Here is a 27,524-nt window from a genome sequence, read left to right on the forward strand (position 1 = left end):
AAGCAAGCTAGTAAATCAGAGAATCTGCTGTATTATAACCTAAGAGTCTGCTGTGCTGTACATTAATAGATGAAAATCAGTGAAAAGGTACAACACGGACAGAAGCTGAGGACAAAATATTTCTATTTTTCTAAGTAATTTATTGTCATGAAACCCTCACTCAAAGTTTGGCTCACTGGTACCAAGAGAAAGGCCAGATGTTTATAGCTATAGTGATTTCTATAAATATTTTATCTTCATATATAATTGAGAGATCAGTAGAACTTTATGTGGTGGCCTCAGACAGGTGGGACCATTTCCCATTATTACACCTTTTCAGGCAGCCTAATCAAAGAAGGAAAATTGCAAACCATTCCAAATGTAGGCATCTGTCCTCTGAGAAGGGAGGCCTTGTCTGAGAGAGCTGCTGCCATCAGTGGAATTGTGACAGTGGAATTGTTATCAAACATAAGAATATGAAACCTGCAAGCTGAATGGTATGTGAATGACTTGTCAACAGCTGATGAGCAGTTTATGTGCTATTGACTCATAGATGTCTTTGTCTTGCATACAAATGGTTCACGGTGCCAATGAACTGATTATAACAAGAGGGTATATATGTTGGGAGGTGTGCTTTGCAACTATTAACTAATTTGTCTTTGCAATTTCCTGTGAACTATATATATAGGTGATATAGGTAAATATCATCCCCATTGTTCAGTTGGCAATACTGAAGTAAAGATATGGATTGTCTTGTTTGTCTTGTCAGCTGAAGGTATAGGATTAGAACCTAGGAGTTTCTGGTTCCCAGTTCTGAGCTTATGTGATAAGAAAAAATTTACCATGTGGTACTCATCACTTATTTATCCCAGTGAGAGATGAAACATTCTGAATACACATAAAAAGGGTTCTTAAAGGCAGACTAAATCTAAGAATGGTACAATTTCTGCATATTCTTTCAACTTGCACTACCTTGATGAAAAAAGTGCCATTCAAAGCCTTGTCTTCAGCATTGTTTAATCCTTTGATTACTGATTTTACTGTTTAGAGATCATGGAATTTTTACTTTCAATGGAAGCAGTAATACTGCATTTATCTTTTATTTGGGGATGTGTTTTTTTTTCCTATAATCTTTAAATATACCTAGTTTGCCACCTTCTGGGCATTTGGGGATTTACACACCAGAATATCGGAAACAGAAAAATATCAGAGGGATAGCCAAATTACTCTGTATCTTCAAAAACAACAAGAAGTCCCGTGACACCTTATAGACTAACAGATATTTTGGAGCATAAGGTTTCGTGGGGAAAAATATACTCCAAAATATCTGGAAAACCAGAAGCATTCAGTTGAGGTTTGTCAGTCAAAATGAAAATGTCACAAACGTTTATTAAACAGTATTAAGCCAAAGGAGGCTTTTGATTTTGTTCAGATGATGTTTGTCATATTGTATATTTAATATCACTTTACAAGATAGTTAAGTCTGAAACTGGATAGTAGTAGTTCCAATTATGCTGTAACTTGTGACAATTTATTTTTCATAGGGAAAGATTTTCCTATTAAGGGGACCCTGGGTAATTTAAATACTCCCTGAACTTTTTTATTTAGTCAAAAAGTCATTTTGATCATGTTTTAAGCTGTTTCTTACAGGATTTGCTGCAAACATTGCAACCTTTGGGCTAATGGATGAGGACCGGTTAGTGAAACCAATTATGAAGCATGTATAAATTAAACTAAAGCAGTCTGCTATATTCACAATTTTTCAAACTAAGTGACCTGCTAAAACCACTGCCAGCAGTGACAACTTACATTATTTGGGGTTGAATTCCTGACTCAGTAAGTGACCCAGGTACAAGTGTCAACAACAGGGGAGAGCTTATTCACCCCAAACTTGCACAACTGTAACAGGCAGGTTTAAAGCACCACTTGCTTAGCCCCGTTGGGGTTTCACACACACTTGACCTTGGGGTACATAAGACTGACCTCGGGCACAGCAGGGCCGCTTAATGGGGCAGCTTTGCATGTCAAAGAGGAGCTGGGATCCCAGTGGGCCTGGGCCCCTCTCTACATGGCCTTGTGGCCCTATCCCCAAGCTGGGAGGGTTGAGGGGTTACAGAGGTCCTGAGAGGAGTCCTGGGCGGCGGGACCCCTCGGGCAGGGAACGCGGCTCGCAAAGAGCTGAGCCACTGGCAAGTCAGGCAGGCCTAGGGAGAAGGGGGCTGGGGTGGAGCTAGAAGATGAGACTGGCCTGAGAGGGGGCGTCGTCTGGGCAAAGGGGGCGTGATCTCAAAACGGACCCTCCGACGGATGCAACGTCATCAAACCGCGTCAGGGTCCTACTTCCGTGTTGCGTGGAGCGACTGGTCGGAGTGACGGAGAAGGTACCTGAGAGAAGATCGGGGAAGCTCCGCCCCCTAGGGGAGTTGTGGGAAGGGAAGACCCTGCGCCCTATGGATGCAGTGGTGTTGGACGGCCCTTCCCCTGTTGTACTCCCATGTCCCTGTTCCTGTGGGGGCTGTGTAGGGAGTGATGGGGGAGTCCGTTATGGCTTCTGCCCCGCCTCCTTTCTGCCCCTAGTTGTCGGGGGGCTGTGTGTCATGGCTCCTGCCCAGTTCCCTACCTCTATAGGTTACTGGAGGAGGCGAGGGGGACCCTGCCCAGCTCTCTTTCTCTCCGGTTTACTGGGGCTCGGGCTAGGATCGCTCCTGTCCGGCCCCTATCCTACATCTGGGTTCGGTGGGGCAGAGCTGTGTGCCATTGGTTAGTAGAGGGGGACCCTGCCCCATTCTCTCCCTCCTCTGGTTACTGGGGGGAAGGATGGAATGGTTCCTGTCCCACCTTCCCTGGTTACTGTCTGTGTTTGGGGGAGGACTGCAGCAATGGTCTCTGCTCTCCCCCTTCCTGTTAATGGAGAATGGCGAGCGGGGGTAAGGTATATTTTCACAGTGTACAAGTGAAACTGAGTTTTCCAGTACCCTGCCAGGGGCCATTTTATCCCTACAAATCCAGTGCTGTGGAGTTTGGTACTGGCAATAGGCATCCTCAGGGAAGAGTTGAGCGTGGCTTCTCCTAGGAGGCTCCCAGGTTTGTGCTTTAGCAGAGCCAAAAATTCCACCTTTGGGATCCTTCTTGGAAAATGTCCTGAGCTGATTTCATCTTCTACTTGCTCCTGAATCTCATCCTATTAGGATTGGTTTGAAAGAGGATCCATTTTTTTCCTGTTTAATTTGAATGTGAATTATAGAATGTTCACTGTGTATTGTGATACAAATATCAGATGTGCATGTAATTATAGCTTTGGGAGGTGTATTTATCTCTTTCTGCATCACAGGAGAGCTCTCAAACTATTGCATCAATGGAGAGAAAATGCAGCGGCTTGAAGGAAAAAGACCGAGGAAATTTAGACTTCAGAGCCCTTCCTATTCACAGATACAAGAAGAAACTAGTTCAGGCCATTAGAGACCATTCATTTCTCATTGTGACTGGAGAGACAGGATGTGGAAAAACTACCCAGCTCCCTAAGTATCTATATGAAGATGGTAACTATTTGTTTTCTCCTTAAGATGCTAGTTGTCCTGGTGAAGAGTAACTTATTAATATGTTCTTTAACGTAGAAGAAATTTTCTTGTCTCTCCTTTTTCTAGGAGGTCCACAAATGCTAGTCACTCTCCTCTCCAAAATTGTTAGCAAAATTGATTGGAGAAGATATATTTAAAAAAAAATCTTTATCATTCAGGTAATGTGTTTGAGGAGGGAGAGATATTAGTGAAGCCTTTAGAAATATATTAGCTATATCAACAGTTCACATACCACAAAAGTAATTCATTGATAAAGCAACTTTCTTGACTTATTTAGGCTTTGCAAAGCATGGGATGATTGGTGTGACTCAGCCACGCCGAGTAGCTACCATGTCTGTGGCTCAGAGGGTAGCTGAGGAGATGAACTTTTCACTGGGAAGCATAGTGGGATATCAGGTTCGCTTTGATGACTGCACCTCTGAGGTATGAGCTGAAGATTAATTTTTAAAGTTACATTAATCTGTTAATGGAGCAAAATAAATCATTGCGCTGTGGGCCCTGTAGCATATGAGGCAGGTCTCCCTTTTAAAAGAAGTGATTGCAAGTGGTTTCATTTTATACAGACCAGATGCAGCCCTTGAATTGCTGGTAAGTTGTCAGTATGACCTCTTTCGGGTGCCCCTAGGTAAAATAAAGCTACGTGTCTGTACCTTTTAGTGAGCCTGTCCTTAATCTATGTCAGTGGTTCCCAAACTATGTGCTGGTGGAAAACTGGTGTTCTGCGAGCTGTTGTAAAGTGTCCTGCCAGTGAAATTGATTAATGGCAGACTCTTCACCATTCTGAGGGGGGAAGAGTAAATGTTGGGATTCCATTTGCTCAGTTTTACAGTTTTGCTCACCTCTGGCTTAGTCCTATGGTAAACCACATCTCAACTTCCCACCCCGCCTTACCCTCCCCACCCCCTGTTCCTATGCACCTGTGTTCCCATGCAGCCGTGGCTCAAACTTCCCAGCCCTGTGTGCCTATGTCTGAACTCCCTGACCCTGTCTCAACAACCCCCAGCCCTGTGCAGCTGAGGCTCAACCCCCTGCCGGCCCCAGCTCAAACCTCCTGGCCCCATAAGCCAGTGGCTCAACCCCCTGGCCCTGGCTCAACTCCACCCCTACACCTCCTGCAGCCTAACCCACTCATCCATCACGTTAATGTTTGGTTTCATTATTATATGTTGAGTTGTGTTTACCATGCAATAATTATAATTAATATTATGAAATATTATCTGCTAGAAATGTTCCTCTAAGTCAGTATGATGTAAAAAGGATTAAGTGCTCTGTGGAGAGTGACATGATGTCTAAGTGTTCCATGACTGGAAAAAAGTTTGGGGACCGCTGTGGTCATTACGCATTACGTTAAATTACTCTGCTTCGGGGATTATTTTAAATCTAAAAGTGCTTTCTGTCTCCCAAGAGGTCTGTTTCAGGTACATTCCATATGTGCATTGTTGTGAGCCTCTGCTGGGGAAGCTGCCTTAGCAGTCTGAAATGTGCCTCAAATCAATTTTATATCAAGAACTCTGATTTTTTTTTTAAAATAAAAAGTGTGTGTGTGGTAGGTGGATTCTTGACTAGGGTTTTATAATTAGAATGGTTGTCATTAGGAGGTGATGCTGAAATTCCTCAGTTTAGAAAAGAACTGCACAGATTAGGATGAGCACTTAAGAAATGTTTTCAATAATGGACTGTGTATTTGTGAAGTGTTTCAGAAAACCTCGCAAGTGTATTTTGTAGCTGTGGCTTAGCACGTTAATTATAGCATGCAAGAACTCTCACTGTATCTTGAGGAGGCTAAATACTCAACTTCAGTCTGTAGTCACTCCTGATATGTTACTATGCATTATATGACTGTGTATAATGCAATCCATATGTAGGGCAAGAACTGAATGGATGATTAAATTATTCAGGGTACTGCAATCAAGTATATGACTGATGGCTGCTTACTGAGACAGATATTGGCAGACCACCATCTTAGCAAATACAGTGTCATTATCCTGGATGAAGCCCATGAGAGGAGCTTAAGCACAGTGAGTGTTACTTTGACATGCATCATTCAGTACCATGGAAAAGAAATGGTCTGTTCTGTTCTGTATAGGTTCTTATACTGCACTCATCACCTTACGGCATGAAGTGATGTGACTAACCTCTGTTGTGAGTTTGTCCTCCCGTTTGTTCCCCAAAGGGAGATGTATTTGCAGTTTTGTTTTGGTAGGTTGCAGTATTCCCTGTAAGATGTGTGCTTGTGTGGCTTGCAGGAGCAAGTCCATATGCTGCCCACTTGATTAGCAGGGTGCTCACAGCTATGAGTTTTTTTGTTTCTACCGATGGTGCACATTTGCACTTGCCTCAGCCCACGTAAAAAATCATTCTGCATGTGGGTGGAAAAAAAATCAGCCCATGGATGGGAAGATTAGAAGGAACATTAGTAGGTTGTTTTTTTCTTTTCTTTTTTATGAAAGAGAAGGCAAGATCACAGAAACACTCCTTGTGCTTGGAGTAGAAAGTGATGAGGCTTGTGATGGTCCTTAGTTCCTGGAGGACATAATTCTGTTTAGTTCAATTATAAGAGACTAAAGAGCTGATAACTCTGCCCTTTGAGAGCATCTTTCATTTAGGCTGTCCAAGTGATTTACATGCTAATTAAACCTCATGAACTTCCTGTGTGACTTATCACCATTTTATAGGAGCAATTGGAAGGTTTTAACTGAGCCCTAGAACAGGTAAGTGATTTATCTAGAACCTTTTACGGTGAGTTGGTATTGGGGCTTAAACTAGAACCCAGGAGTCCTGACTCTCTTTGTCCACTCGTCTAATAATTAACCATATTGTCCCTATTAGCAGCACCATCAAAATAGAGAAGATCTGTGTGGAAGAGGCTGTTTTTTTTCTTCTCTTTGAATGCCTGTAGATTTAGAGCTTGTCCATTTAAAGTTGTAGTTTTTCTGTTTGTTCAGTTAGGATCACTTTCTCCACGTGTGATCTACTTATTCCTTCCTTGGCCTACTGCACAATTCCCAGGGCCTTCTGGTTGGGGGAGTGAGGCTCTCCTCTCGCTAATCGTGTTCTCTGCCTCTCATGTATTCTTAAGACTTTGCCACAGCATGAACTGGCTTTCTTTTTACTGAATTTGCAGTATCTGACAGTGTAAAGCCCCATCATACTATACCTGTCACTTTAAGGTACAGTTTTGTTCAAAAACAACATTCATGCTGGAAAAAACTAACAGCTTGACTGCTCCTTGAAAGGTTTCACTACACAAGAAGGTGTGTGATTTTATTTTTTTTAACAACATGCTAGCTGAAACTATGCCATTGGCTACTCCTGCAGGTAGTCTGTAGCACAAGATGGCTTCTGTTTTCATTGTTACAGCCATGGTTATCAGTTTTGCAAAAAAATATAACTGTTCCATTGCTGTAAGTCCCAGTGTTCTATTAAGCTTTGTCATTAAGTCAAAGGCATTGAATCAAAGCGCACACACATTTTAAAGTCTCTCTCATGAGATGAGAACACAAGGGGAGAAGGGATGGATTCTTCTGACAGATTGTGGATCTTATTTCTTTCCACACCTCTCCCTACTTCAGTTTTTTGCATCTGTAGTTTTTTTTTGCATAATAACTGAGGAGAGACCACCTCTGCATGCAGCACAAGCAGGGAACTATTAACAAAGTGTTGGCACTGCTTTAAAAATGATTGCCTTTTTGCAGCTGAGGTGAGCATTAGGAATGAGAAATGAGGTGTGTTAGCTGTGTGAATTCAACCTGTGGAAACAAATGGTTTTCTTTACACCTACTAAACATTTGTTTCTAATATTTAAAGAGCAACCAGAATACTTACAAGAAGGAAAGGACCTTTTTGAGCACTTGTGCTCCCAACACACATTGTTTAATCTTGTTTTGTTTACCAATGTCTGCCCTTAAAATCACCCCTCCCCGTGAATTTCAGTGCAGTTTTTTGCCACGTGTTCAGGAGAGTTGAGCTGTGAAGATAAAACGACTCTTTCTTTCAGGACATTTTATTTGGCTTGCTGAAGAAACTGTTCCAGCAGAAGAAGCCATCCAAGAGAAGGAAACCTCTGAAAGTGGTGGTGATGTCAGCCACTCTGGAGGTAGACAAGCTTTCAGAGTTCTTTGGAGGCTGCAGAGTGGTTGACATTCCAGGAAGAAATTATCCTGTAAAGGAGATATTTTGCAGTATGCTTGGCCCACAGGATGCTGAAAGCTCTACCTATGTTATTCAGGTACTGCTTAATTTCCTTTGCCCATTTGCCATGTTCTCTCTGGCCAGGTCTACACTAGACCTGAAAGTCAATCTTAGATATACAATTCCAGCTATGACAGTTGAATAACTGGAATTGAAGTATCTTGGAACAACTCATCTGGCTGTCCTCACAGAGGGAGGGACAAACTCTGCAGTCAACCTCCCTCAGTCCTCATGATAATGAATACAGAGTTTGAGTCTCGAGCCCTGATAGTTTGATTTCATGTGTCCCCACAAGGTGTGCAAAATCAAACCCTGGTAGATTGACCCTCATAAGTATAGACGTACCCTCTGTTAGGTGTATGATAATGAGCTCTCAGAATATGGGCGTTCATCTCTGCATGAAGCACTAAACAATTCATTCAAGGCTGCTTTCTCAACCTTCCTAGTTTTTGTGGTGGAAAGAGGGAGGAGGGGCTTGATTTACACTGTCAGGTACAACCGCTGATGAAAGAAGCACTAATTCCAGCAGATAATCCTGTTAGTGTTGCTTGTTTCAGGCTGTAAAAGTGACCCTGGATATCCACTTGACTGAGTCAGCAGGAGACATCTTGGTTTTTCTGACTGGTGAGAATTGCTTTTTACTTGGGAAACTCTGCTATCCTGTGCCAAATGGTGGCATTACTAACAGAAAGAATTGTCTTACTACTGAATACCCAGAACAGTGGGCACTAGGGGTATTAGTTCTGCATCTAAGTGTATCATTGCACAACTGAACTCGGCCATGGACAGTGAATGTAGAGGAATTGGCTGTGGCAAACATATAATGACTTTAAAGATTGTGGATGTGATTTTTCAAAAGGGCCTAAGTGGCTTAGGATCACAAGTACCATTTAAAATCTATAGAACTTTGTTCCTAAGCTATTTAGGCACTTCCAAAAACTGCTTGGATAGCTTTTCCAACAGTGGTTATTATATACATCTAACATTGGCTCAGTTCCTGATAAGGCATTCCTAACCTAGTGGGTCAGGAGAAAGATGCCATAATTACTTCCCAACTTTATAAACCCAACCAAGAGTCTTTCCAGATTTGGATTGTGTGGTGGCGTTAATCACTAATAGTTATAAAGGTACAGAACAGCAAGATCAGAATCCAGTCCCCTCCCAAGGCAGGATAGACCTTTGAGAAAGGTGATATTCTATAATAAAGACTCAGCCAAAAAGTTGAAAATAAACCACATCATTATACATTCACCCTTCTGCCTTGTAAAAGATTCTGTATAGAAAGTTATGCAGCTTGCCTTACTAGGAAACAGGAGTATGGAATCTTTTTTAATGGGATGTGAGAAGAGGAAAGAAAATGTCTGGTGTGTCAGGTTCCTTCTTGTGTTTAGATTCCTTGTGAATCAGATCCTCTTCCCAGTTTTAGTGGGGCTTTAAACAAACCAAGTTATCTTGATTGACTCTTTCCAATGTGGGAGAGAAGATAAGCTCCAGGTTGTTTTTTCTGTGTTCGTGAAGAAGCATGAAACCGTAAATTCTTTATTTGTGCCATATAAGTGTTCCTCACTGTCTTCTGGAAGAGAGAACCTCCTTAAATAATCCCCATGGTAAAAACTCAGTCAATTTATAATTTAGACTGCTGAAATAATTAATAAAACTTGATACAAAATACATATATAAGCCATCAGTGTTACACAGAAAAAAGTCTAAACAGAAACCCTGGTTTGAAAAGACTGAAAATGACCAGGTAATGTTCCCTTACTTTGTCAATTTGCACTGGCATCTCCATGATATGTGTAAAAGACCACATTGTGTAGAGCTGTTGCAAACTAACAAGGTCAAAGTCTCACTAAATAGCTATATTTTTAAGTGCTTTTATATTTTGCTTTAGGTCAGGCTGAGATAGAAAGAACTTGTGACTTACTTTTCCAGAAAGCAGAATCTATTGATTACCGCTACGATGTGCAAGACTGCTCTGTTGAAGGTTTGCTTATCTTGCCATTGTATGGGTCGATGCCAACAGGTGAGGCTTACTGAATTAAACATGTTATGTTTAGTTCATGCAGATCTTAGCTGCAGTTAATTGTTATATGTGATATCTTGGTCAAATACCTTTATTTTTAGTGGAAACAACCCAGCCATTTGCGTACTTGTTTCAGAGTGCATTGTTGCAAGATGATTATAATCTGTCCTAGTCAGTTCTTGCGCAGGCACCTTGAATTAAAATCCATCTGCTGCTGGAAATGGCAGTGGTTTAGAAGACAATGCTCTTCTCTCCATATGTGTTCTGAATGACAACTTCAGCATGGAAAGTGAATGCTGTGTTGTTGAAAGTTCAGTCTTTTAGCTTGAATCCAAACCCGAAATTCTGACTCCTTGCTGTCATTCAAAATGTCATAGTGGTGTTCACAATGATTTCCTGGATCTGATGTCCTGACCATACTTCAGCACTAATAATGACATTCTGCCTCCTAAAATCCCCTTGCAGCCCAAAAGTAAAAGGTATTCTTTGTTTTTTCTAACAAAAAAGAAATTGTGTTCTGTACTGGTTCATAACACAGTTGGCAAAAAGTTGTTAGTTAGTTAGTCTGTTGATACATTTTATTTATGCCTTGTGTTTCTTATACTAAAAACTGTTTATAATTATTTTGTAATGCTGTTACATTCTTCTGCTCCCGGTAGGGAAAATTCTCATGCCATAACTAGAAGCCTGAGGATTCCCTTGTTATGAGTAGAATGTCATATATGCCCTAAGGATTCCTGGTTTTAGTTACTGTTCTTCCACCTGAGGACTGGATGGAATTCTTGTTAACTCTGCTCTTTAACTGGCTAATGGGAGTGTTGAGTACCAGAATGTCTCTTTCATTTTCAGACCAGGTATAAAGTATCATTTCAAAAGCGTCACATACAATGTGTGGCTAATGTCTGTTTTGGGGACTTTTTAATATGTTTGGTAGGTGTTACAAAGCAATTTGTCATACTTGCTCAGATATGGTGCTCCAATAAATCTTAATCAAAAGTTGTGATGGGGTTCAGGGGTCCCCTAGCACTGTACCCCATCCTCAGGCAGGAGTGACTCTCACTCAGCAGGTAGAACAGGAAGTTTATTAGTTGACAGAGGCACAGCTCAGCACAGAGATGTCAGTACAGCAGGCAGAGACAGTCATTCCAACTCATCCTGCTCGAGGGGTGCCCCATATGAGGTGTAGCTTCCGCCCAAGCCAGGCTGGCTGCGTTCCAACTCTCTCTTCCCCCAGCTTCTGACTGCCGCCTCCAATTCATACCCAGCTCAGCTCCTCCCTGCTCTTTGTTTAGGTCAGAGGTGTTCCCTGCCAGTTTAGGTTACAGCCCCGGGGTCATCCTTAGCCACTGTGAGCTGCTGTGCCCGTCTCTCACACGCACCCCCCAACTCCATCACAAAAGTTACCTTTTAAAAATGTGTTGCCAGTTAGATATGTGGCAATAAGTGTATACATACAAGAGAAGCTACAAAAAATGTGGTGTTACTCTACATAAGTGGTGTAATTACTGAACTGTCAGTCTGCAGTTTCATTGCCTGGTATGATACATGCTCGTTTTGAAGAGTTCACAAACAAAGGTTTTGTGACTCTTAAAGGCCAGAGAAGTGTTTTTCAGATGATCTTGAATGTCGTATTAATTGTGTGAGTGAAATTAAAAAGGAAAGTTAGATGCCCATCTCCCATCTGTGCCTTTAAAAATCTCCTAAATAAGACAGTGAACCAATCCAACTTGTCCTAACTTGCAGTAAAACGTCAACATACCTTAACTAATTTGGTGGGAAACTTATTGACCTCCATTTGGTTTGGTTTCTTAAACCTGATTGTTTCTTAACATGCTTTAAATCCTCCATAAACATTCCATTTAGAGCAGGCATCTTGCTTTGTTTCCTACCTTTGTATTTCTCTTGGCCAAGACTGCCAAAACAGTCTGCTCTTCAAAGCTCTTAAACTAGAGATTTTCCCAAGAAATAAACAATAAAGAGATGTCATTCCTGAACAGTACATTTGAGCTACTTTTAAAGCAGTATTAGTTTTGAAATTCCTCTCCTGGCTCACCTCCATTAATTTTCTGTCTTCAGTGGATAATCTTGTCCTTTTCAAGAGATGGAATTTGACTTTTGTGCACCTGGACATTACTTGATGGAATCTTTCTCTTTAGATCAGCAGAGAAGAATATTTTCACCTCCTCCTCCGGGCATCAGAAAATGTGTTGTAGCCACAAATGTTGCTGCAACATCTCTGACAGTTGATGGAATCAGGTAGCTATTTCTTAGCTCTGGTACAAGCTGTAACCAAGGGAGTAACCCAAAATTGCATTAAAATTGGGAAAACCTCATTCAGTTTCTGTTGGTGTGATCCTGCTGAATAATTACATTTCCTGTTGCAGTAAGTGACTCTTTTCTTTATGTAGATCATAAATATGTTTCTTAATGGCTATGTCTACACGAGCCAAAAACTTCAAAATGGCCATGCAAATGGCCATTTCAGAGTTTACTAATGAAGCGCTGAAATACATATTCAGCGCCTCATTAGCATGTGGGCGGCTGTGGCACTTTGAAATTGACGCGGCTTGTGCAGACGGGGCTCCTTTTCGAAAGGACCCCGGCTACTTCGAAATCCCCTTATTCCCATCTGCTCATAGGAATAAGGGAACTTCGAAGTAGCCGGGGTCCTTTCGAAAAGGAGCCCCGTCTGGACGAGCCGTGCGGTGGCAAGCCGCATCAATTTCGAAGTGCTGCAGCCTCCCGCATGCTAATGAGGCGCTGAATATGTATTTCAGCGCTTCATTAGTAAACTCTGAAATGGCCATTTTGCATGGCCATTTCGAAGTTTTTGGCTAGTGTAGACACGGCCAATCAGTTTAATAAATTGATGCATTTCCGTGGCTTGGGCACTCTTAAATAGGTGTAAGAGGTTTTTAAATACCAGTTTCTTATATTGAAACCAAACCCAGTACTTTGGTTCCATTATATCAGAGTAACTTCTGTGTAGACAAGCCTTTACATGAGGAATTTCCTCAAGGTCCATCCCATTGTTGTTTGGCAATTGGCCAGCAGAGTGCAACTATCTACTTCCACATTTGCAGACCAATCACATTCCATTTGGGCTCGAGATAAGGAGTCATTGCCTGAAGTAGGTCCCTCTTACTGCGTCTTTTACATTTTAATTTTTTTTCAGGTATGTAGTGGATAGTGGATTTGTGAAGCAATTAAATCATAACCCTAGGGTTGGCTTGGACATACTGGAAGTTGTTCCCATTTCAAAGTAAGTGCGAAAAAAGGTAATTTACTTCCTGGTTTGAGAAAAATCCTCAGATTGTCTTTGATTGTGTAGTAGCAGAGAGGGAGCTGTGCTAGTCTATATGTTATCAAAATGAAGCAGTCAGGTAGCACTTTAGACTAACAAAATAATTTATTAGGTGAAAGCTCACCTAATAAAATATTTTGTTCGTCTTTAAAGTGCTAGTTGACTGCTTCTTTGTTTTGATTGTGTAGTGTGACTGCAAATTTCCTGATATGAAGAAGTGAAGAGAGAGACTGGAGGCGCTGCAGCACAATTAGCTTTTCTTTGCAGCTTTGTCTGGTCAATATTTAGAAAACATCAGGGACAGTACGTAAAATATATGAGTGGAGCATGGTATTAGAATTCTAATCATAAGCAGTGAGGAAGAACTCACCTTGTGTTATATGTGATCCAGACAATGATTTATACATCATCTTTCCAACACTGAGCACAACTAATTCAAATAAGTTCAAGAAGTATTGCCCAACACCATTTTTTCATACTGTTACATTTTGCATATCAAAGTTCCTGTACAATATATTAAATCCTTCATCCAGGGGCACTCCAATTACTGTTCAGTTAATGAATGCTTCGCTGCTTTGATATCACAGTATTATTTTTCTGTCCTTATTTTTGGAGGAGTGAAGCAATGCAACGAGCAGGCCGTGCTGGCAGGACATCGTCTGGAAAATGCTACAGAGTATATAGCAAGGAATTCTGGGATCGGTGTATGCCTGATCACATGATACCAGAGATTAAGAGAACTAGTCTTACATCTGTGGTTTTGACCTTGAAGTGCCTTGCTGTACATGATGTCATAAGGTAACCCATGGGGAAGGGAATTGTAATCTCCCTGCTGAATGCTGGCACCAGATACTTTGGCCTACGGGGATCAAGAACAGGATTAAGTAGTTGAGCAAATGGGACAATTCCACATCATCACTTTCTGTCATTCTGCTAAAAATCTACAGCAATAGGCTTTAGATTTCTTTGAGATCTGTCAAAACTAGTTCCTGAAATAACAACAAACTTTTTTAGTGCTTTAAGGAAAGACTGTTAATGTTTGCATGCCTAAAAATTGACCCATATGGAATAACTGAGTTTAGGGATGTCCCATGTTCAGGGGTGTGTGTATGTGTGTGCAAATATAAATATCTGTGTATAGGCAGAAACAGCTCTTGGGATCTGGAAGCTATTTCCTCCATTAAAGAGACGTGTAATTATACATATATGTGCACACATGTTCCCCTTGGGTGATGACCTGTATTGAAAGATTCAAGAGTATTGTAAACACTTATGTAGCCTTAACAAACCACCGTGAGCCCAAGCAGTGGAATTTATTTTGCCTTTCTGTTTGTAGGTTTCCTTATTTAGACCGCCCTGAAGAGAGGCATATTTTAGAGGCTCTTAAGCAACTTTACCAGTGTGATGCTATTGACAGGTAAAAAGGGGAGAAACAGAAACGTCACTACTTAAAAGCTTTTAGTGACTAAATGTTGTATTGTTAAGAAGCAGCCATATAAGAGTGCTTCCCACAGCAGTAGAGAGCATGTTAGTTTGTCCATGAAATATTTTTCAGTCTGCATAGAATGCTCTGATTCAAGAGGTGAGGGCGCTAACTTGGGACTCAGGAGGTCTGGATTCAGTTTGTTGCTTTTCTTCAGATATCTCTTTGACCTTGGGCAAGTCACTTAGTTTCTCTGTACTTCATTTCTCTATCTGTCAAATGTGGGAAGGGGCTGTTGTGAGGCTAAATAGGCTAATGTGTGTGAGATATTCAGACACAACACTAATGGGGCCAATATAATACTGAAGAAAGAAGTACACGCACCTCTTATCATAAGCTTCTAAGAATTTTTCAAATTAATCCTGTATTCCTGGTGCACTCAAAACCCCCACTGGTAGCTTGCCCATGTCCTACCCAGTTTGCACTGAGGTAGAGTTTAGTCTAGAGGATCATCTCCTTGTATGGATTTGCAATAGCCAGTGGAGGCTCTCTTGGAGATGTCCAGGCTACTTGGATCTTGTACCTACGTTCTGGGATTACAGATTCTGTTCAATCTGAGGTGTGAATCTTTTCCTCCCAATAAGGAGAGGCCACGTGACAAGGCTGGGAGAGTTCTTGGTGCAATTTCCTCTTCCTCCAAACCTGACTTGTGCTGTCATAAAGGCAGCTTCTCTCGACTGTGAAGATCTGTTGCTTCCCATTGCTGCGATGTTGTCCGTGGAAAATGTTTTCATACGACCAGGTACAAAGTCCTGCTCTCCCAAAACAGATCATCGTAGGGAGTGGCTTCTACTCTGAACAGAATGTTTGCCAAGAGGTTATTGGTCAACACACAATGCTCAGTGTGAAGAGCTTGCCCTTACGCATTTTGTCTTTCACTTCACTGATTTTCTGTTCCTAATGTCATTTAATTATGTGAATCCACAGCTCATAACCAGCACATACTTCAGTCACCAGTGGGAAGCATTTTGGAATCTCCAGCAAAAGATACACAAGCTCTTATCACTTGAGCTAAAAGAGTGGCTCCATGAGCGGTCTGTGTGGTGTAAGCTTGCATGCTCAACTAGACCAGTCATTAGAGGCAGGCATGGCTGCATACACTAAAGAAGCACACAGTAAATTCTTTCATGTGCAGCAGCCCCAGGACCAGGAGGTTGCTGGGTATTCAAATATTCTGGATAATAGAGAGGTATACCTAGCAATACCTAACATTACAGAAAAACAAGGTTAGATATTAAGAAACAAAGATATATGTAGAGTCCTTATTTACCAGAATCAGTGGTATTGTGCACTGTAAATTTAGACTGTGTTTGCTGTACTTATTTGTATTTACTATAGTTATGGAAAATGAAACTAAAATTTACTTATGGTTAAAATGCCAGTTATTTGAGAGTTCTGGATGATAGAATGCTGGATATGGAAGAGTTCAGTGTATTACATAAATGCACTGTGTAGCAGCATGGGGAATATCACTGTTGAAAATGGGTAGTGCAATCCATAGGTTCAGATGTAGCATTGTAACAAAGAATAACCGAACAGCAGATGCTACCTGGATCCACTTTTGGTCAATCTGCAGTGAGAGATGAAGAGCTGGTTAGATTAAAAGAATGAACTCCCTCTAGAAGTGATCCCACTGGGGTGGGATTATTAGTGTGCAGGAAGCATGCACTACTGCTGCTGGTCCTGTGCCAATTCTGCAACTAAACAGAAGATTGAATTCAGCTGGGCTCCCTGGTCAGAATCTTTCACTAGCGCTGAGCTCACTCGCTTTGTGTAGCAATGTCTTGGGGAGACCTTTGTCCTTTCTGCTCATATTCATTGTCAGTGTTGGGTTATCTCTGTGATGTATTGACTTGTTCTTGTTGGGACAGGAGAATAAGACAGTTCAGACAGCTCACTTTTAAGGTGCTTAATATCAGAAGATTTTTGCTCTTGGATGGTACTGTGGGGTTCCTTTGGCAGTCTGGTCACATTTCCTTTTCAGCCTTTTCAACAAACCGGTGCCAGGCTCCAATCCCTGTTAATGAGTAGAGCCCTCAATCTGGAAAGAAGGAATCATGACAGGCTCAGATCCTGCAAACACTCATAAGCTTAAAATCACTAGCATATATGCTTACAGATAAGCATGTGAGTACTCTTGTTGACTTCAACAGACCTATATTTTTGAAATTATATACTTGGATCTGTGTGTGCTTCTGACCTAGGGAAGTGCAGCAGTATAGTACTTTGGCCTAAAGTAGCCCATATCTGTCTCTTTAATTGGAGGATCCTTCAAATAATTGGATTCTTACAGGCTCAAAATTTGAGGTCAAGTTTTGACAGGTTAAGTTTTGGCATTGCACATTCTTTGCAGTTACATAAAGATTCCTGTAGACTCATCGGTTGAACTTTATGCCAAACTATTGATTTCTTTTATCTATCCATCGCCATGTTATCTGAACCTCATGACCTAAATTGTGTTCAGGAGGGTGAAGGAAACTGTCTCCAAATTGCAGGAGCAGACCCTGTTTTTTCTCTCATCTAAAATCTGCTGCCCAGATGATCAGATCTTCTGCTTGATTTCTCGAAACTCTTTAATTCTGTTGCTTCTGTACATTTTCATATCATCAGTACCTACTAATCTTTCCCGAGGAAGGAATTCAGCACTGGCATGAAAGTTATATCTTTAGTGCTGTCTGCTGGTTGTAATCACAGCTTTAATAGCAGCTTCATGTTCTCAGAAGTGGGAGAGACAAAAGGGAGGGCAGGGGAGGAGGGGACTGAGTCTTAAAATAATTAAAATAAAGGGCTACGAATATCAGCTGCACCTTTAGAGAGATTATAGAAAACTAAGGTAGGAGTGACAAATGAAAACTGAATTTGTTAAAGTGAAATATAACTTGGTATTTCCTCAGGTGAGCTTCAGAAACAAAAGGAAGCAGAACTCCAGCACCAGGAGTTGTCATTACAGGCAGGAGGATGCAATGATTTTGCAACCCTTTTAAACATCTTTGAACAATGCAAATCAAGGTACAAACTCTATTTTTTCATACACATAAGATATTCACTGGGACGTCCATTGTTTATTTCTTCCCTAAAGTCTGTCTATAAGGACATGTGCTTATACCAAACTGTGGATCTTTGCATACTATGATGTATGTGCAGTACAAAGAATCTGCTCACTGAATTTACTAAACTTCTGAAGATGTATACTGCTGCCTTTTTACGACTACATAAAAAATAATAGCAACTTGCTGCTGTCCACTTTGGAAAGGCCTTGTTATAACACCAGTTTCTCTGTTCTAGCAAATCCCCTGCAGCATGGTGCCAGAAATACTGGGTCCACTTCAGAGCTTTAAAAACTGCTTTCAGTGTGGAAGCACAGCTTCAGGAAATAACTAGTAAGCTTAAACAGGTGAACAAACTTCCTTTTAATGCAAATTAATGGCATATGTCATGTATGAATGCCTGTTTAGATGTGTACTGCAATATGGAGTTTTCACTAGAGGGTTGCATCGTAGTCCCAGTCAGAACTAATCTGCTTAGGTTTTTATAACTACATACCCCATTGTAGCCTGTCCCCAAGTATGTGGGGTTGTGATAGCAATAGACAAAAGGAAGGCCATATACATAAAATAAAAAAACATATAAAATGGTTGACTGAGTGACCACAAGTGTTAAGCTGCTAAGGGGGAAAAGTCTGACCAATGTTCCTTTTAACAAAGACATTAATTGTTTTTGTGCAGCTGTCAGGCTTCCCAAGGGAGTGTTTTGATGGTCCCAGAAATGAAATACTCAGAAGATGTCTCTGCACAGGTTACTTCACCAATGTGGCTAGAAGGTAAGGAGTGGAATTTGGGGAATTATGTGGGAAAGATTTACTGCATTTGTTGTTATGGGATTATAAATAAAAAACTAATAGTCACAACAAGATGGTACTACAGCTAAATGAAGGGTCAGTATCATCTGTTACAGGAGGTGAGGAGGTGTTGGAGTGCAGAACAGGGAGCCAGGAGTTTTAATGTCCAGGAACAGCTCTGTAATTGACTCTGATAGTGATTTTTGGACAAATCACTTGACTTACTGGTGTCTCAGTCTCCATATCTTAAATGTGGGGGGCTAATAATTACCCACCTTGCAGGGGCATTGTGAGGCCTAGCTAATATTTGTAAAGGGATGTGCAGATGTCAGATTTATCATCTGTCAGTGAAATGGAAATCTAAAACCACATTTGTCTCTCAGCATCAATTGGAACTGAAGAGTTAATGTGGTGTGAACAAGAAATTCTAATCCTCATCTAGTTTTTACACTTATTTCTGGAAAGTTTGTTTTTTCTATGCCAAAACATTTTCTGTTATCGTGCTGCTATTGTGTTTAGATAGTGTTGTCTAACAATAGCTGAACATATGCCAGTGTATATAAATAGATTCCCTATGCTTTTAGATCTGCAGGCAGGACGTTCTGCACGATGGATGGACATGGTAGCATAGTCCATATTCATGCTTCCTCAGCAGTAAGTAACTTCTGCTAATAGATCTGTGGGTGTTATTTTGGTCTCCCCCCCGCCTTCAGATAAATGGAAAAATAAAGTAGGCTATGCAAACTGTTTCCCTGATGATTGGTTTGTTCCTGGTGTAAGAGAGAAACTAGCACACAACTTCAGTAGTGTAAGACACTAGCGTTATACCATATTATTTCTTAGGGAATTGCAGAATCATAAATCTGAACAATGTTTGGTTTGTGAAGGGAATATGATCTAGACAGTGTAACCCAGAACTGCAAAAGACAGAAGCTGGGAGTTCTGTCTCTGGTTCTCAGCAACTTTGCATAACTTTGGGCATCTCACTAATGTCTATACCTTGTTTTTTCCAATCTGCAACAAGGGGATAATATTAACCTACTTCACAGAATTTTTAAGGGGCTTAATCTATTCATGTGACTGAAGAACTTGGTGATACCCCTTTTGAAGATTCTCTAGAAATGAAAAAACATTTATAAATGTTACTGAAGGCAGCTGTAGGTTCTGAATTAGTCTGGGCAAATATTGGACATACCAGCATTCATAAGCAAAAGCTGTAGGAACATATTAAGGATTAAATGTAACTTCTCGAAAGGAAATGGGGAGAGGAAGATAAAAGGGATTAGTTCTTAACTCTTTGGTGGCAAGAATCTGAATTAGGATCTGTGCTTTTCTGCTGTCAATTTGCAGAGCACATTTATTTAAAGAACATCAAGCTACTAATCTGAAAAACGTGCATAACTTTACTTTTAGCTCCATGACCAGGAAACTCTACCTGAATGGATCATCTTCCATGATGTCCTGGTCACATCTAAAATTTATGTGAGGACAGTGTGTCCTATTCGCTATGAGTGGGTCAAAGACTTGTTGCCTAAGCTACATGAAATTGATGTATATGAACTGAGCAGTGTGGCACGAGAAGAGGTGACTGAGGAGGAAATAACCAAATGGAAAAACAAGGAAGACCTCAAACGACAGTCTGGTGAGTAGATTGGGCTTAGCTTTCCATAAACCCAGACCAGAATTTAACTCCTGCTCTATTCAGACATGTTAGGTGCAGTGTTCTCTGTAAGCTGGCCACTTGTGCGGCTGCCCAGGAGGTATGCAGATGCCACCCAGTTGATTTGCAGAGCGCTCACAGCTAGTTTTTTTGTTTCCATTGGTGGTGCACATGCCTTGGCGCACATAAGAAAAAAATATTCTGTGTATGGATGGGAAAATCAATGTGCATGGAAAACAGTAGTGGGAATATTGGTTGTGGGGATGAATGAATGAGAGATGACATGTACTGTATACTGGGTCTTGTAGCACTGAGGCTAGTGACTTCACTCTTTTTAACCTGGCCGCACCTCTTTTGATTTCTATCAGTAATATTAGTTTTGCGCTCTCCTGTAATGGGATGAAAAGTATTTTGAACACGAGCGTTTATTTTCTTAAGTTATTGTAGGTTTGGAAAGGGTATTTTTCCTCTACTGTAGAGTATAATTATTTCCTAATGTGATAGTGCCAGAAATTCCAAGAGCCATAATATTACAATTGAGGAAAGGAAAACAGATGTTGGGGAGAGAGAATCACAAATTGATTGTCAGCAAAATAACCTCCAGCAAATCTTAACGCTCGATGATTTAAAAATAATGGCTTGTTTTAATTAAACTGGTGCAAATTAACTGATTCAGCAGCTTGACATTGTTGCAGTTCTTTTGTCAGGGGCCTCAGTAGGGAAGCCACCTGCTCATAGGGCCCACTGACAGAAAGCTTCCCCTTCTGAACACTGATTTGAGAGGCACTGGCAGGACACTGTTAGGGAATGGTGAATAGTCGCTGCCTTTGCTGTACCTGTCCTATGGATAAATAGGTAACTTCAGTCTTAAAGTTACCATGTTTTACCATCAGCACTTTGGTTAATTAAGAGTCCTCCTTAAAAAAACAGAAATATGAATCAAAATAATTTAATGTCAAAGCAGATCATGTTTCTTCAATGCAATTTGGTAGGTGTGAAATCATCCACTGCTGTAACCTGAGACAGCTCAGTGGGAGCGAGAGAGTGTTTGAATTTCTAAGGGTGTGTCTGTACTTATTGCGAGTTTGACGTGCTCCGATCAAACCTCCAGAGTTCGATTTTGCTGCATCTGTGAAGACATGGCAAAATCGATTTCTCTGGGCTCAGCCATCAACCCTGGCAGTCCACACTATCGCATGGAATAAGGGATGTCAGCATGACCCTGAAGAGCCCTGATCTAAACCGGGGAACAAAGTTGATCCTGATATGTCAATTCTAGCTATGCCAACTGCATATCTGGGATTGACTTTGTTCCCTAGTGTAGACCAGGCCTAACAGAGAAGTCCTGGAAGAGGGGTTTTTTCACTTTCAAGAATATCCAGAAAATCACTTTTTTTTTTCTCAAAGCTTTTTGTATTTTTGGAAGTGGTAGCATAGAAAAATAACGAATGCATAAAGCTTGAGTTCCAAAGGCTTGGTTATCATAGAAGAGATATATATGGTCCAGATGTATGCTAGAGGTGATCGCAAGTGCAAATATTGACAAGCGGGTTGAGGTATGATTTTTCTAAAACGTTAAGTGTAGCAGGATATAATATATGTTTGTTTTTGAGATTTATTTTAAGTTTTCCATAGAAAAGATGTCTGTCTTTGCAAACAGTTCGTCTCTTCAGGAGGTTGTTGGATCATTCATTGGTATGGTAGAGAGCAGCCCTTGAAAAATTTGAGCTTCTGTTGGCTTTAGTTATCAACTAACCCCCCCCCGACACTGAAGTCAAGGGGTAGAAGTGGCTTTTGTGACAGAGAGCTGTAACCTCTTTTGCTTTTCTGCAGAAAGAAGCAAAGATGATTCTGCAAAGAAGATGGAGAAAAGGAATGATGATAAATCAATCCAGGAAGCCCGAGTGCGTTACCTCCAGAGAAAACAACAAAGAGCACAATGTGTAAATGTGATGCTGAAGGAGATGGACTAGAACAGTAATGAATACTTCAGCAAGGGCACTGGGTGCAACTGCTTGCTGATTGGCTTGAAGCATAACCCGTCAGCACCCGCTTCTGAAACAGTGAGAACTGACAAAAACTGCCAGTTCACTTGGACTTCGTCTGCATGGGGCACAAACCTGCTGCTCATGGCTGTTGTTATGACAAACAGTGGGGAAAGCTTTAATGGATTGAACTCTCATTGCCATGTATCATGGGCAGTAACTTATTCACCACAATTGTGGCTGCAAAGACTGTATTTGACAGCCTGTTCAGTGCAATACAATTGGAACTGACACTGGCTTTTAAACATGGGCATTGGATCAATGCAGGTTTTAGTAATATTTTCTTGAAAACTTTTTGAAATGGAATGTAACTGTGCAGGGTTATGTTTTAAAAATATGTATATTAGCTGCATTTCCTTCTGTAAACTGTTGGCTTGCAAGGCCTGTGATGTGATCATTTTATTGAATGTGTCTGTTTACCGTTTTTAAGTTGTAGAAGGCTACATGTGCACTTTTAATGATGGAATAATAAGAATCCAAATTAGAAAGGCTTATGTCACTTACCCATGCTCTGCCTCATGAAGGATTACTTACTCTGTATTTAGCTTTACCACACAGGCTGATTTTCTTTAGCATTCAGATGTCCTATTTGGATATTTTTTTTTTTTTAGCAAATACATATTTGCATACTTCAGGTCAAAGCGTGTCCTGTTTCTCATAGGTTAGTTGCCCTGCACTCTCATCATCCAGTTAGCAAAGAAACAGCAGTCTGTCCATTTCTCCTCTGCAGGTGGTTTACATCCCAAAATCCACCAATAGGCCACCACCACCTCAGAGCTGTCTGATCTAATGTTTGAAGCTTTTTTAAATGATAATGTTTTCTGAGCGGTATTTATAGGGTACAAAAGAGGCCGGCTGTTTTCTTGAGTCAAGAATAACGGTTGAAAGATTCTCCTTGATGCTGCTTACTTTATTATTTGTCCTCAATCTGTGTTTAGGCTTTGTGTAGGGCATTAGGAAGGAGTGCAGATTCCTGCTGATGTTAAAATTGATAAGAGAATTGTATGGCTATGTCTACACCAGAAATATCTGTTGACAGAAATTTCTGTCGAAGATATCATCTTCTGACAAAACTTCTGTCGACAGATCGCAGCCAGGCTCTTTCACGGATCGAAAGAGCGATCTGCTCTGTCCACAGAGAGTGACCAGACTGCCCAGCTGCGCTCTTGACACAATGGTCAACTGGAAGCACAGCAGACAGAGGGCTTCCCAGAACATCCAGACTGGGTTTCAAGTGACAGAATCTGTCAAAAGAGGTGTACTGCCTCGTGGGGGAGTGGCAGAAGGTTGTTGACAGAAGTGTCATATTCTGTCAATTTCCTGTCAACAGAATGCCTTGGGAATGTGGACACGCCCCAGGTTTTGTCAACAAAATGCCACATTTGTCGACAAAACTCTCTAGTGTAGACATAGCCTGTGTGTTTGCGCCTGTACACCCTTGCTTTTCTTCATGAGCACAATGGGGCTGGACTAAAAATCAAAACAGTCATTTGAAAATATATGCAACTTGGTTAGATATTGGAGTATGTGCATAAGTCACGTGCATGTGGCTGCAACCTTTATGCAACAGTTTGTAAGATAACCAAACCACGGTGCCTGAGGTCAGAGCTGAGGTGAATGGGACTAGCAGCTGTCTCTTTATTGACAATGTGAAAGAAATGTGATGGACAAGGTTTCACAAAACAGATGGCTTCCTCTTCTTATGGTAATCCTATAATGTATCTTTAAGGTGAAGTTGTTAAGGTAGTAAGTGCCAAAAGGAAGGGACCATATCTTCCTCTGTGTTATAGGAGCTGGGCTTACAGTTCGGTAGTGAACTTTGCATAAAACCACTACTGCAAGGAATCTCCTCCAAATATGGTAGTGTAATATTTACACTTCTGGGAGCTTGTACTTTTTGTGGCTTACCTGTGAAGGTAGTGTACAGCTGTGGTCACTTTTGCCCACCCTCTTTGCTAACTGGCTGAGAGATTTGGTATTATTATTTATGGTTATCAGTGCCTGGAAGCCTAGTCTGCTAGGTGTTGTACAGCCACAATGCAGACAGCCTCTCTTCCAAAGAGTTCTCATGAAAATCTAGACAGCTGCTTCAGATTCTCCATTCCACTCCTATAAAAATCAACAGCAAAACTCTGGTTGGTGTCACAGAGCAGCACCTGTTTCTCCTGTTCTATTTGAGGGGTGTGGGGACAGGGGCCAGGGCACACAGCTCTTCAGGTATTGTCACATGTATTGCTGTTAGTGTCAGTAAAGCACCACTTGGTTACAAGACCACAACACTACTGGCACAGTGCAACATGCAAGGCTATGGACAAGGAGCCTTCCCTGGCACCAATGAGCTTGGATGGCCACCCAGGAGAAATGCAAATGCTACTCAGCTGATTAGCAGAGCAGCCTCATCTGGCAGCATGTGTTTCATTGGTGGTGCTCATCTTCATATGCTTTGATGCACATAACAAGATTTATTGTTCACTGAAAGGAACATTGCCTGGCACTATGTTCTAAAGGGGTAGACTTGGTGCTGTTCATGGAAATTAATGCTTCCTAGTAATATTCTGTGGGATATTTTTAGTTCTTCAGACTAACACGAGGAAGTACTGTTTCAAAAACCTGCAGGATACGAATTTGGATGAGACTGCAGGGAAGCACTGGCCTGCCTAAAAAACATGTTTCGTGCACTCTCCTGCAATTTGCAATCAATATTACAATTCTGTATTTCTGGCAAGCCCTTCCAGTTTTAGAATACACTGTCCAAACAGAAAAAGCAGCATGATCCCTTCATCAACGAGCTTACAGGCTATCGAGTTTGCAGAGCCCTCCCTATGCTGCTCTACAATGCACAATGTTAACACTCTGGATTGTAAGAAGCTTAGCTAAGGCTACGTTACAGATATTAATGGTAATAACAGAAGCAAGAGCTAATGCCTGCAGATACGATGTAAGTCGCAATCATCTAACCCTTAACAGGGTGAGAGATTCAGTGCTGCCCACCACCTCTCTAATTCCTTTTGTGCATACCAGATGCAGAGGTGGTGGCAAAATTAATGCCTTTCTAGTTCCTACAGGGATGAGTGAATTAAAATATTCTTGGGTGAAATCACTGTAAGTAATACTGTCTGAGGCTCTTGCTTTGTTGTGTTTTACAGTGTGTTCAGATGGAAGAGCTTTTTGTTCACAGTGTTTACTTCAGGCTGCTTGTTAGCAGCCAGCACCCTCTCTTTTGCTAATTTTAGTCTCTTACTTGCTTTTGCAAGGGTCTGCAACCCAGTACCTTACTGTTTGAATGTTAATGCACTTGCAGTGTTCTTTTAGGTGATATCTGTACCACATACTGAGTCTGACATCTGTAGGAATAACATACACTCCTACTCAGGGCCCCTCTCCCTCCTGGTATATAGTTTATGTAGAGATTACCTTTGACTTAGTTTGCAGCAAGGAAGCATCCTTGAAATTAGCTTGACCTCAGTGTCCCAGATTTTGCATGCACAAAGTCCTGAACCAACTAGTTTCTTGTTATGGCAAAAGTGTTTGTTTAAAAAATAAAATTACGGAGGAGCTGTAATATCGCTCTAACTAAATACATCATAGGGTTATAATGAACATTATCTCTTGTTCAAGCCTGTTTAATCTAGTAAATTGTGCTGCAGTTCTGGTTTAAAAGTGCGTTTAAAGACAAATTATTCAAGAAAGTATCACTCCAACAAAAGCCAGTGGCATAAGCAAAATATGAATTAAATCTGCCATGGTGTCCTTAATTTACCCACTTTAACCAGTGCATTACAGCACACATGGGCCTTCATCAGAGGATTTTACATACCATATGTATTGTTATAGCTAAACAAATAGAGCAAATTAGCATTAAAGCTGTTAGAGCAGAGGCTCTAATAGCTTTAACTCAACATATCTTATGTTTTATGGAGTTAGGTTATAAGAGGATTCTTTAAAGCTCTCTCTGAGAAGCAAAAATATTGATTGGTCTGTGACATCCTAAGCAACTTGAGTATGCAGGTGCAATTTATTAAATAAGCATCTAAAACACATTACAGATTGCTGGCGTGGGCTCTCATGCATGACAAGGGAGAAACACTTGATTGCTAAAGAAAATGGGCTAGGTGCAGGTATGCCTCACAGGAACTGAAAGCGGCTTACGGACAGAGATTTTCAGATTCCTGGCAGGGATGCTAATATCATTACAAGGTTTGGCAGGGCTAGAATAGCAGCCACATGCTGCTTGAAGTAGTATAGGGAAAGAATGCCACAGAGGAAGAATCCTTCTCTTGAGATTGCCCCACACGGGACTTTTGTCTATATGGTTTTTTTTAATAAGGACTTTTTTATCTAAAGACATTGCAGGTGGTGAGCCTAGCAAAAGTCCCCTGGAAGCAGGGCTGGCCTAACTGTTACTGTATCATAACTGCTGTGAAAAAGATAAAATCTGGTCATTTATTTTGTGTTGAATTATGATGTGGGCTACAGGTCCCATGATGAATACAGGAGGGCTGTGTGTGATCAATGTGACACACCATGGCTATTCCTGAACTACAAAATACGTTTTTTTTCCTTATGAAAGTGGTTTCCCCCCCACCAACCACAATCCATGCTCTTCTCTCTCTATATGCTGTCTCATAGTTTCAGAAATAGAAAATGCCTTGGACATAACTGAGAGGTCGATTATCTGATAGACTATGAAACAATTTCCTTTTTGATGTTTACATTTTCTTGCAGAGCTGAAAGAGGTGTGCCCTCCACAGGGCTTCTCCTGGTCTTTGTATTCAAAGATTGACCTTTGCACTCGTCTCTCCTGGACGTGGATGCTGTTTGACCGTGAAATTTCAGTGACAAAAGACACAATCTGTTAACAGAGGGGGCTAGTATAAACACACTTTGATGACGCTTTGGGTGACTTGTGTGCGTTGATGTCATTTTCCTTGACAAAACCAAGTAGCGTAGACATAGTGTACACATAGCTTAAGCTCATGGGGTATTGATGTTCTTAGGCGTGTGACATCTATGCAGTCCCATAGGGCTAGATTCATGAAGGTACTGAAGTCCAACATTCAGCTACCACTTAGATTCTTAAAACTTCACTGGGATTCTTAAGACTGCTGTCTAACCCCATAACTACCTAACTTTCTACTGCTGGGCATGTATAAAGCTGGCTGAGTCTTGACACCGTTCCATATCTAGCCAGATGCTTAGAGCCTCAGCACAAGCTAACAACCTTTTGACCAGTGTGCCCTGTAACCTGAGCACTTGGGCGGCTTTCCAGAAGAGATTCAGGTGTCAATTAGCAAAGCGCCCACAGCCACCTGCAGTAGGTGGCACGTGTTCCTATTGGTGGCATACATCCACATATGTGTTGGTGCATATAACAAAGTTTATCCTGTCCATAGATGGAAAAAAAAAATAGCAGGAACCCTGCT

At 41.1% G+C, this 27,524-nt stretch overlaps 1 protein-coding gene across 4 annotated transcripts; it reads left to right on the forward strand.

Moving 5' to 3' along the window:
• The first annotated feature begins 2,318 nt into the window (after positions 1 to 2,318).
• Positions 2,319 to 26,559, forward strand: DHX40 (DEAH-box helicase 40). 4 transcript variants are annotated; one of them, XM_075013459.1, is made up of 18 exons: positions 2,319 to 2,360; positions 3,311 to 3,518; positions 3,835 to 3,980; positions 5,456 to 5,575; positions 7,555 to 7,785; positions 8,306 to 8,372; positions 9,640 to 9,771; positions 11,928 to 12,027; positions 12,947 to 13,033; positions 13,691 to 13,873; positions 14,412 to 14,492; positions 15,143 to 15,300; positions 17,453 to 17,567; positions 17,844 to 17,952; positions 18,284 to 18,378; positions 18,981 to 19,050; positions 19,810 to 20,038; positions 21,890 to 26,559. In XM_075013459.1, the coding sequence occupies exons 2-18, from the start codon at positions 3,335 to 3,337 to the stop codon at positions 22,027 to 22,029; spliced, it is 2,247 nt and encodes a 748-aa protein (XP_074869560.1). In that variant the 5' UTR covers positions 2,319 to 2,360; positions 3,311 to 3,334; the 3' UTR covers positions 22,030 to 26,559. The 4 variants fall into 4 exon arrangements, with proteins under 4 accessions (XP_074869560.1, XP_074869561.1, XP_074869564.1 ...); XM_075013460.1 differs by lacking the exon at positions 2,319 to 2,360 and adding an exon at positions 2,502 to 3,063; XM_075013462.1 differs by lacking the exon at positions 2,319 to 2,360 and adding an exon at positions 3,624 to 3,715 and having other exon boundaries at positions 3,481 to 3,518.
• The last annotated feature ends 965 nt before the right edge of the window (positions 26,560 to 27,524 follow it).

This window comes from Carettochelys insculpta, chromosome 19, assembly GCF_033958435.1.
Source record: "Carettochelys insculpta isolate YL-2023 chromosome 19, ASM3395843v1, whole genome shotgun sequence".
NCBI classification, from domain to species: domain Eukaryota; kingdom Metazoa; phylum Chordata; order Testudines; family Carettochelyidae; genus Carettochelys; species Carettochelys insculpta.